Source organism: Wasmannia auropunctata, unplaced genomic scaffold, assembly GCF_000956235.1.
Source record: "Wasmannia auropunctata unplaced genomic scaffold, wasmannia.A_1.0 LD334880.1, whole genome shotgun sequence".
Taxonomy (NCBI): Eukaryota; Metazoa; Arthropoda; class Insecta; order Hymenoptera; family Formicidae; genus Wasmannia; species Wasmannia auropunctata.
This window is the reverse complement of record NW_012028010.1, coordinates 76300-87314: the sequence shown is the minus strand read 5'-3', so window position 1 is coordinate 87314 and position 11015 is coordinate 76300. Positions and strand designations below refer to the sequence as shown.

Sequence of the window (11015 nt, the reverse complement as noted above, 5' to 3'; positions counted from 1 at the left end):
AGGTAGCGTTCTTGAAGAAAAATTTTTCAGATAAAAACTGTAAAGCTGATAGAGTGACAAATAACGGTAACATTAACCTAAACAAAGAAATATTTTTTAAACATTTTTAAGAACATTTTTAGTAATGAAAAAGGAATGTTAAAAAGCGTTAAAGTTAATAGGATACTTTCTCTTTTTTTCATTAAAAAATATTTATTTCAACATAGTAAGAAACCTTTTTTTTTATTTAATAAAACGTATTTTTATTATTAAATAAACGTTTTTTTAAAGAATTTGTTATCATTAAATATGTTTTTAACATTAAATAAAAATGATGCTTTAAACTCAAACATAAAGGCAATTTCTGATAAATATATAGTCACTTTATGAAAATTAATTTGTATGTGCATAAATTCTCGTGTACAATTTCACAAATTTATGAATCTGAGATTTTTATAATAAGGGACAAATAAATATATTTTTTAGATATTTTTTAAAATCAATTTCTTAATTTATTACTCTCTATTATTCATTCCTAAATTTGTGATTAATTTTTTAGAAAAATTGAAACGGATTATATGCGGATAGTGAACTGAATATCGAAAAATTGTGACAAATTTTGGTGAAAAAAATATTAATTATTAGGCATAGTGTTCTCGTTAGTCTAAAAGTATTTATTGTACATTTTACAATAGTAAAATGTTATCTCGTGCAGAATAATTATCGTTAAATATATTTTAATGTATTAACGAAATCACATAAAATTAAGTAATTGTTATCACAAAGTGTATTTATTTATTCTGGCTTTTCAGGAAACGCAACTTTCGGTGGCTTGTTGGACGATTCCGAGTCTGCTTTATTGGCTCTATTAGAGCGAAGCACCGCGCCTGGACTGGGATATGGCCTCATTTGATAAAGAGGACCCGAGGCGGTCGTATCGGCGCCAGTTTTAGCCTCGTTATGTTTAGCCAATCCATCCGACCATTTCCCCCTACAATGCGTAAATTATACGTAAATAAAAATTATATGAAGTACGCACACGTTTAATCAGCAAACATTTGTAAATAGGAATATGTACCTAGGAATATCGCTGTAGGATGCAGGATCCATAGGATCCAAAGTACGATCTTTGGAATCTTTACCATCGGTTCTGTCAGATCTGTAAATTCTTTTATTATCCGGTCCTTTGTATCTCGCACGATTTTCGATCTTCCTATCTTTTTTGACAGGCTCACTTTCCTCCACCTAAATAATCACAGTTATATTAGTCGTAAATTGTAAATGGTACAACATAAATTTCAAATTTATAATTAAACAAAAAATACAATTACTAACTTCCATTTGCTCTTGATCGCTGGTGCTGTCGTCACTTGACATGTTGTCATCTTGATCCCCTAGCTTCAAATGCAACTCTTCACGTAATTGGGACGCTGGTTGCGATATTTGACATTTGGGATGACCAGGCGGTAACCAAGATACCAAATCAGATGACCAATCCCAATAATAATGTTGTCCACTGTGAACGGAAAGAAATAATAAAATAGATATTTTTCTATGTAATATCATATACAATGAGACAGCATAAATATTAGATACTTCAATATTATTTTTAAAAAGTGATTAGAGATTTAGATATTATTAAAAAGACATTTAAATAATCAAAAAGACAAAAAAATCAGCAGTTATTTCTTGAGAAAAATGAATTCTATCCATACAGGAACAAGAAGTTATTAATACTTACGATCCGGGATCATAAACGGCCTTCCAAGTCTCGGGCAACGGATACTTTTGAATTAATCTCATTTGTAGCTTCAAATATTTGTCTGAAGGTTGCACTTGTCCCGCTCCCCATAACTCCTTACATTTTTTTGTACATTCATGATAAATATTGTATTTATTAGGGCAGCCACTGTAACCCTAAATAAAATATTTTTTTTAAATAATAAATCAAACCGTTACTTCATTGCGTAAGTGGAAGGCACGAGTATTGACTTATGAGTTCACGAGTCTCGTAAGAGTTTAAAAGGCACATTTACCATAAATTTTTGAGATATGTCAATCTGGTTAATCTCATCTTTTGTATTATCGTAATCCTCGGCTATTACTTCTTCATGCACTTTCTTCTTGGCTTCTTTCTTCCCGGATTCTGTAAAATTAACACCACAACCTAACCTAACATTACAAATGCACATGTGGAATACAATTCTTCAAGATTTGATATGATCACTTTTTATCAATTGAAAGGGGAAATTGATTGGATATACAGAAAATCTACAATAATAATGTGTTTAATTATATTTCGAAAAATAAACGTACCATGCTTTTCGGATCCGGCGATTAACCCCCTTTTCGCAAGACGTGCAGCTAACGCCGCTGGCAGGGGCATTTTTGGATTTCCTTAAATTCGAACTTTCAGAAAATTATTTATCAATCGCATAAATAATGCCAAGACAGCTTTCTCTTGATGCGATATCCCACTCTCGGTGACAATTGTCACAATCGCGATTGTTTACAAAACCGTGAAACCGGAGTACCGAAAACGACGCGCATTCAAGAAGTGACCTGTCAAGCACTTGAAAGTAGCTCCGTAAATTCTTTAACGTGATTGGTCCCTGCCTAGTTCCTCGCTGGGATCTGACCCTAGAAACCCGAATCGTGATAAAATATCACTAAAGCGTTCGAGGCCACGCAGGCCAATGACATTACTTGACAGACTTTCACACTCAAATGGAACTGTCGCGTGCACTTTTTGCACTCAGAATCTTCGCTTTTTCTCTCTCTCTCTTCAACGCCCGAATGCACATTTATCTTGTTCTAAATGCAAAAAGGGAGGATTTTTTTGGAGGATACGAACAAATCTAACATCAACGCGTTCCAAAAGAAATTTCAATTCCTCGAAAGGAGTATCAATCTCTCTCTCTCCGTCCACGATTATCTTTCCGTTCACGATACGCGTTCCAGCAGTTCGATGTTGCGCGGCGAACGAATGGACCGCGGCGGAGGGTATCGCGCGCCGCGCTATCGCCTTCAATCTGCCATGTCTATCTAACGAGACCGCAGGCTCCGTGACGATAAAGCGCAGTACAGTGTCGACGCCCAGTCCTTGCGTGTGAGTGTTTAATTTAAATTTCGTATATACCTTTGACCCGCTCGATCACGCTCGTCGCCGACGCACGGGGGGCTCCCGGAGTAATTCGGCCCCGCGTACGTCGACGCGGTACTCCCGCCGCGCGTTCCTCGCCGTACGCGGAGAAGCGTATTTGACATAACGATCAAAATGGCGACTCGAAAAACAATATCTCTCGTCGCCTGCGGTGTGCCGATGTGCCACTTCACGTGGGGGGTGCCTCCTCTCCGAGATTCACCTCTCGCGCGGTCCGGTCGCGTCGCGGTAGATTTTCAGTAATATAACGCGCGGCCGGGATATCCGCAGTTCGCGTTCGCGATTCGGATGTACACATGTCCTACGTACGTGCGAGTGGAATTCCCGAGTTAGTGGGACAACACGACGGTTTGCCGCACACGTCGATTCTTTGCCAATTATAATCGCGGTGCGACTGCAACTTGAGCGCCAGTATTCTCGTGACACATAAAAGAGGTTTGCACGCAATTATGATCTGTCACCGCGCCGGGCACCGCGCTTTGTTGCGATGTGACGATAATTGAGTCCAATCGCGCGATCGTCCGAGGCTTCTTACAGGCGTTGTAATTTCTTTTATGCACTGGTGAATGTAACTGTGGTTAGAAAAAAAAAATCAGGTTTATTAACTTTTTTCAGACGAAAGGATGTCGCGTTAACTGTCGCCGGCTAGACTTTATTTACATCTCGTTGTATAGTTGCGTTTAACGTTCGATCTAGGCGTGAAAATAATACTCAGTATCGAGAGAGCACATCTAACACATTTAATGTGTCATAACCATATGTGAATGTGGATCATTGAAGTGACGTGTTTGTTTCAAGTGCCTTGTGCACAAGTGACTTGTGCAATCATATTCGATTAATAATTCGAGATATGAAAAACAAAACAGAAATTTATTTTTCCATAAAATTTTACTCTATAAAAAATAAGAGACACAAACGATCAACTTGACAAACATTTTACTATGAAATAAACTGTTATATGTATATTTAATGTTGTGTAAACACGAAATATCATTAAATTTTTATTAATAATTGACGACGCATAAATGAACGCGATTCTAATTAATTACATCGCTAATTACATTCTTTGTACAACTAAATTATGTTGATGAAAGGAAATAAAATACCGTTATTTTTATTTTTCACAGGTAGGCATTTGGTAGAACTCCAAAATGCAGACAATAAAATGTGTAGTAGTTGGAGATGGAGCAGTCGGTAAAACTTGTTTATTAATTTCTTACACTACGAATAAATTTCCATCGGAATACGTCCCGACAGTATTTGACAATTATGCAGTCACCGTCATGATTGGCGGGGAGCCATATACATTAGGATTGTTTGATACAGCTGGTAATTATCATTAGTATAAGTTACAGTATAACTGTTAATATCAAGTTTTTTAAAATAATTAATATATTTAATATATGACGATATTCAGTAACTAATACATTCAATATATAATAGTATATTAAATTATGTTATAAATAATAGAGTAGAAAGAGAAAATGTGAGCAGCAATTTACTTAAATGTTTGGGTCATTTTTTTTTAGGTCAGGAAGACTATGATCGTCTACGTCCATTAAGTTATCCACAAACTGATGTGTTTCTCGTGTGCTTCTCAGTTGTGTCACCGTCATCATTTGAAAATGTTAAAGAAAAGGTACAATTAACATTCGTTACAAATATATACATACATCACGTATTTTATCTTCAATATTTTCTTTTTTAAATATTTTTTTTAAGTACCTTTAATATTTTTATGTATTAACAGTGGGTACCCGAAATAACACATCACTGTCAGAAGACGCCGTTTTTACTGGTTGGCACGCAAATCGATTTACGAGATGATGCAGCAACCATTGAAAAGCTAGCGAAAAATAAGCAAAAGGCTATTTCGGGCGAACAAGGAGAGAAACTTGCTAAGGAATTAAAAGCTGTGAAATATGTTGAATGTAGCGCTCTTACACAGGTATGATAGTGACCTATTTTTTTATATTGTGATCGATAGCGATCTGTTGTTAATAGTTTTTTTTCTTTCTTCATAAAATTGTGTTGCGCAATTAGATGATTTGAGAATTTTTATTTTTCAATTAGCTAATCTTTTCGCTACAGCTGTTTTTTTTTTAATATTTCAGAAAGGACTTAAAAATGTCTTTGATGAGGCAATATTAGCGGCTTTAGAGCCACCAGAACCTATTAGAAGAAGAAGATGTATTATTTTGTAGAAGGTGTACGACTTTTTTTATATAAAACTGTTAGTTCTACAGTAATGAAGACTGTAAGTTTCCTCATATACACTGCATGCAAAAGTTTTACAGTGACAATTGTTAAATTCTAAGGCATATAATAAGTATTTTATAACATTGGCGCGGCATATACGTGGATATGAAGCAATTTTTATCTATATTGGCATTATACAAATTTTATAATTATAAAATTGTAATTATAATTATTAAATTATATCTGCCTTGTATAATGAATGTTATACCAACATATCTCACATTATTCTGTGTATCTCTGTGCTTGCATTATGGCGATCAGACATATGGATTGTCTTACACAGAATGTTAACAAGAGATTCGAGAGAATTTAGGGATATAATATAATATCCGTATAATATATACACTACATCGTTAAAAAAAAAAAGATAAAATAATTTTGCTCAATATAAACTGTTTCATAAAGAAGATTGTATGTTTTGTATGATTTTATGTCATCAAATTATAACAAAATGTACACGTATATGCAAGAGTGTAATACTATTGATTTCTGCATTTTTTGGACATATTTCATACATTAGCTGAAAGTTTTTTTTTTTGTTTTTTTGGAGTGCTGTACTCTTAACTTTTTCTACATTTTTTAGGTACATTCTCTCTGTACCTAAAAATATATACTATATTTTGCACAAAACAAATGTGTGTGCAAAAAATAAAATATCTCAATAGATTTAATTATTTAACAAATCAATGAATTTTGCGTTGTAGCTCATAAAAATAATTAAATGAGGATTACGATGTATGGTAGTACATTGTTATTATATGATTTATAAAACACCAACAGAAAAGGAAGAAATTTTCTTTTTTGTTATTGTAAGATTGTGTAAAAACATCGCACGCGCGCATATATATTTCGCGTATATGTAACTAGATCGTAAAATCTACGAAACTTTCTTGGTGGCCATATGTTATCAGCAAAACAAATAATAAGTATATTAATATATTTGATTTAGTTTAATGTACTTCTACATTACAATCATATTTTTTTTTTAGTCATTTATAGCCTCATACAGTTTAATTACATATCAATTATTTTTGTAATATAACTATTTCATCCATACTTCTATAATTTCTCTTCTATAGTATTCTTCTGTAGTTTCATTGCCTTTACATTGATCGCATTGAAGGATGTTAGTATCCATTTATTTAAAAATATAGTTTACTAGCTAATGAAAAAAATTACATGAAAAAAAGGATATTCTAAATCTGTTTTATTTAAGACTGTTTTATTATTTATAATTATTGTCATGTCTTTGAATTAAATTTTAATATGTAACTAAGATAATTTGTAGCAATATATAAATATATATATATATATTATTTTAATAGATTATTATATATGAAATGTATATTACATTTTACTGAAAAATACAAGACTAAATGCAATTTAAACTAAAGTAATGAAATTTAAAATTTGGGTATTACATATATTAGATACTCTTGAAAATATATCTTTTTAATTTTAAGTTAATTATTTCAATTTAAAATATCATTTGCATAATATATACCTAAATTAATACATGGTACTATGGGACATTTAAAGTGTTATAAGCTATTATAACTCTGAAAGTTTGCGTCGTAGCGAAAAATGTTTTAAGCAAAAATTATATGATCTGAAGGTAGACAAATAATGATAAAATTCCAGGTGTTTCGCCCTGCCTTTCTGCCGTTAGGGTAGAGTGGCGGCACTCGTGCGATCGACGACAATCGGTGATTGATCGTGCGATCAATCATTTTCAAAAAAATTTGTCAAGATTATCGCCATTTTTTTAATTATATGATTTTTTTATATAATATAATTTCTCTTGTTATTCTGCATATTATCTTAAAAGTATTAAAGTAAAGATATAAAAAAATCAATAATTTACGAGATTTTTTATACTTTATTCTGGCATATTTTGACATTAAATATAAAATATCTCGAAAACTATTGGTTTTATAACTGTACTTTATGCATAGAAAAAATGAGATAAAGCAGTTGTAAGAAAATTTGCTTTTAAAAAAAAATATGTATATTATAGTTATAACACTTTAAATACCCCATGTATAAAGAGATCTTTTATTGTTGAAAATAAAATGACCTGAATTTAGTGAAAATACTGAATATCAGATTTTGTTAAAAATTCTTAATATTTTCCGAGTTAACCCCGAACATTATTTGACTTGAATCGGTCCTAAGCTTTGAAACTTTTTTTCAGTATAAGTTCCATATTCAAATTCTCTTTATATAAGTTATTCCATTTTTAATACGGCCAAAGGATCGAGTCGAGATACGCGGATTAGAACTATACAGATCTCCATGGAATATATTTGATCGAAACGTTTTCTTAACGTAGACAAATTACATTATATATACAAATACGTAGATTTTAATTATCATTTCTGTTTGATATTATTCTTATTATATTATATTTTATTGTAGATAGATATGTGTTTTCTAATAATTTTATCGCAATTTATCGTAGCCTCTTTTATATCATACCTTCTGTATTATTTCCTTTGTTATAATTTTGTGATTTTTTTTAACGGAAATCAAATACATTTATGAGTCTCTATAGGTCGTGACAAGTTGAGATTTTTTTTTAATATTTTGCTAAAGTTTTACTTTTAAGTAATCGAACTTTTTATGTTCGGCATATATATACACATATGTAGCAAAATTGCTGCACATGAAAGTATATTAATAGTATAATAATATGAATCAAATTATTGAGTTTAGCAGAGATTTGTAGACGAATTACAAATCATATCGTACATAAAATATGACATAAAATTAAAAATTATTAGTTATATATGAGTCCGAAAATTTTTATAAGAACGCTATAAAATATGTGCGCGTGCGTGTGTGCGTGTATTATTTAGCCAGAAAAAATAATTTATATATTTCTACCATAGCTAAAATGTTTCTTTTGTATGACAAAACACACTGACATTTGAGTCATTCTTGATTCCAGATTTACAAAAATAAAGATGTTTATAATAACTCTCAACATGTTTATCCCCCTGATTATCATAATCGTTCTAAGTTAATTCGTAATATTTCTCAGAACAAATTCCTTAATCAGATAAAAAATAAAATTTACATAGCCGGATCAAATTATTTTAGCAAGCGAAAACTCGCTCTTTAATACACTGTGTGTATTAAATCACAGTGTAAAAATCACAGTTAAAAAGCGAGTTTTCATTTGTTTATATATATATATATATATATATATATATATATATATAAAACTATAAATATTATAGATTACTTATATGATAATTATATCGATTTATTCCATGTAAAAAGAAGTAGAAAAAAATTACGTATTAATTGACCATTTGTCAAAAAAGTTGAGGTCATTTACTGTTTTTCCTTCACTTTCAACCTTTACACCTTTCTTTTCCAGACATTCCATCCCATTGTCGACTGAATTTTCGGAAAGAGCAACTCGTTTTACTACCTAAATATTGCTGTCTAAAAATTTTGATTGGGATCCGAGTCGCAAACACTCAAAACGGAAAAGCGTAAGTCACCCGAGACTTAATAGATCAAATAAATTGCTTTTCAAAATAGATTTGAATCCTTTCCACTTCGGAGTTACAATCGATACAACGGGAAACTCTAGTGTTCATACATTTTTTAAATATTTTGTGCACTTGCGTATTTATATCTTTATATACAAATATCTTCGTTCTCATATACAGCGTGTTTCATTCTTCCGACGTTCCATTCAGTGAACGTACACTCGCAACGGTACAACCGTCGTTACAATTTTTATGATCTAGTTTATTTTCAGTGGTTGTAGCGCGATAGTTATAGCATATCCGGTTTTCGGGCGTTATTATCAGGCACGCGAGAGTTCAGCTCGATTGAATTCGCGGACGATCCCGTATATAGCCCGTTGCAGTTTTCGTATAAACTCCACACCAGTGGCATGTACCGATACACCATATGCCGCACGTACAAGTATAATATTTTTTTTTCTCCCTGCCGAATGATATAATCCAATTGAAGTGACAGCGGTACACGTAAACTGAGTTAATTGGAGCGTGCGTACTGGATCCTTTATGCGGAATTCACAAGCCGACACGGATATTCTGCAATTTATCCGTTGCAATTGTTACAGCCGTTCTTCTCCCATTTTTGTCCGGCGAAAAAGCGAGAAAATAATACCTCGCTGCGTTTTTTTTTTCTTGCGAGCGAGAGATACGGGCGATGGAATTGTTAAGACTTAGGCGAGACTGTTAGAAATTCAATGACACAGACGGCGGCGACCGCGCCGTTTGAGAGATACTTGCCGCGAGATGCCGAGATGTAGGATTATTCATTGACTCCGGGTACTACAGTAGTAATTACGAGAAATGAATTCTTGTAGCCGTGCGCGAAGTGAGAACCGGATTATATAATACACCGTACTGCGCGTGTTCGATTGTCGACGATTATACAGCTGCAAAGAGAGAGAGAGAGAGAGAGAAAAAAAAGCAAAAGATTGCGCATTCGATGGAATGTGGCGTTAAACGCAGAAGAAGGTATGTAGGTATACGTATTTATTGAGGCTGGTAGATCCTTTGCACAGAATTTCTCAGACCTTGCGCAGTTTATAAATAATGACGCGATGGAATAATTATATACGTACAGGGTTAATCAGAGTAATTGGAGCAAAGGGAATAATCGTGACACTTGAAATAGAATCGCCTTAAAATATATTGGTAAAAATTCTATTAAAAGCATCGCTCTCCGCATATCGTGCAGAAAAGCGAAGTAATGCGCTTCGAAACCGCATTTCCGGAAACGCAGGGGAAAAGAAAGAGACGAAAGAAGAATGTGCACCGAAAGGCACGTCCGAGTGATTTCAAAACTGGGTCATTGTTCCAAGGACTCGATTTATACTCGACGTACTTCTGTTCCATCAAATAATGGAGTTTTAAAATATATGGTATTCGAGAAAAAAGAAAGGTATCATACACACAGAAAGAGAGGTATTTCGATCTCGAAGATGCATGTCGTCAAGAGATCCGCAATTTTTAAGATCTAGACAAAACATTTGACGTTTCTCAGCAGGGAGTCTCTGATAAAAGAAGAGATTCTGTTCGATAGAAAAGCCTTCTGAAAGCTAGAAATGACGATAAAGATCCGGTCGGATCTCTTTACGCCCGTTTACGCCCGCGGACATGAGAGACGTACGCGAAGGACGCTCGCGAGGGAAATTGGCGGAATGTGAATCGGGTGGTGCATTAGCAGCGCGCGGCGGCCTCTCTCTCTCTCTCTCTCTCTCTCTCTCTCCTTCTGTCTCTCTCATTGAACGGCGCTGAACATCGGAGCGTCCGGGTGCCCCGTGCCGAAACTCGCGAAACTCGGCGTGGCGGCAGCGGCGATGGTGACGGCAGCGGCGGCGGCGGCGGCTCGCATTCGTAAACAATAATCAATAATCAATCTCTCGGTGTCGCGGGCACTGCGCGACGCCGATTGCGGCCGCAATCGGTTGCCCGATTGAGCGTCCGACTCTCCGAGAGGGAGAATCGATCTCGCCGGTCGTTACGCACTTGCCGGAAATCATTCCGCCAGATTAATATCTGCCTGTTGCGAAAATGGAAAGATACGAGCGAGAACCTCTACCGCGATTACATATACACGC

The 11015-nt window shown here is 34.1% G+C and overlaps 2 protein-coding genes across 4 annotated transcripts; one reads left to right on the top strand and one right to left on the bottom strand.

Moving 5' to 3' along the window:
• Window positions 1–632: 632 nt before the first annotated feature.
• Window positions 633–3539, bottom strand: LOC105457869 (polyglutamine-binding protein 1). Of its 2 annotated transcripts, none has more exons than XM_011702778.1 (7): window positions 3452–3539; window positions 2296–2793; window positions 2016–2146; window positions 1721–1896; window positions 1315–1495; window positions 1058–1224; window positions 633–970 (listed from the first exon to the last, which is right to left on the bottom strand). In XM_011702778.1, exons 2-7 carry the CDS (start codon window positions 2363–2365, stop codon window positions 775–777), a joined length of 921 nt encoding a protein of 306 aa, XP_011701080.1. In that variant the 5' UTR covers window positions 2366–2793; window positions 3452–3539; the 3' UTR covers window positions 633–774. The 2 variants fall into 2 exon arrangements, with proteins under 2 accessions (XP_011701080.1, XP_011701081.1); XM_011702779.1 differs by having other exon boundaries at window positions 2016–2125.
• LOC105457870 (cdc42 homolog) lies at window positions 2979–5863 on the top strand. Of its 2 annotated transcripts, none has more exons than XM_011702780.1 (5): window positions 2979–3088; window positions 4270–4471; window positions 4672–4781; window positions 4893–5090; window positions 5257–5863. In XM_011702780.1, exons 2-5 carry the CDS (start codon window positions 4294–4296, stop codon window positions 5344–5346), a joined length of 576 nt encoding a protein of 191 aa, XP_011701082.1. In that variant the 5' UTR covers window positions 2979–3088; window positions 4270–4293; the 3' UTR covers window positions 5347–5863. The 2 variants fall into 2 exon arrangements, with proteins under 2 accessions (XP_011701082.1, XP_011701083.1); XM_011702781.1 differs by lacking the exon at window positions 2979–3088 and adding an exon at window positions 3490–3577.
• Window positions 5864–11015: the final 5152 nt, after the last annotated feature.

Bases quoted from the DNA above. Each gene is read 5' to 3' on its own strand.
- LOC105457870 (XM_011702780.1), top strand. From the start codon at position 4,294: ATGCAGACAATAAAATGTGTAGTAGTTGGAGATGGAGCAGTCGGTAAA. The intron at 4,782-4,892 runs GTACAATTAACA...ATGTATTAACAG, and splicing joins TTGAAAATGTTAAAGAAAAG to TGGGTACCCGAAATAACACA. The intron at 5,091-5,256 runs GTATGATAGTGA...TTAATATTTCAG, and splicing joins AATGTAGCGCTCTTACACAG to AAAGGACTTAAAAATGTCTT.
- LOC105457869 (XM_011702778.1), bottom strand. From the start codon at position 2,365: ATGCCCCTGCCAGCGGCGTTAGCTGCACGTCTTGCGAAAAGGGGGTTA. The intron at 1,496-1,720 runs GTAAGTATTAAT...TTCCGTTCACAG, and splicing joins GCCGTTTATGATCCCGGATC to TGGACAACATTATTATTGGG. The intron at 971-1,057 runs GTACATATTCCT...TACGCATTGTAG, and splicing joins TCCTACAGCGATATTCCTAG to GGGGAAATGGTCGGATGGAT.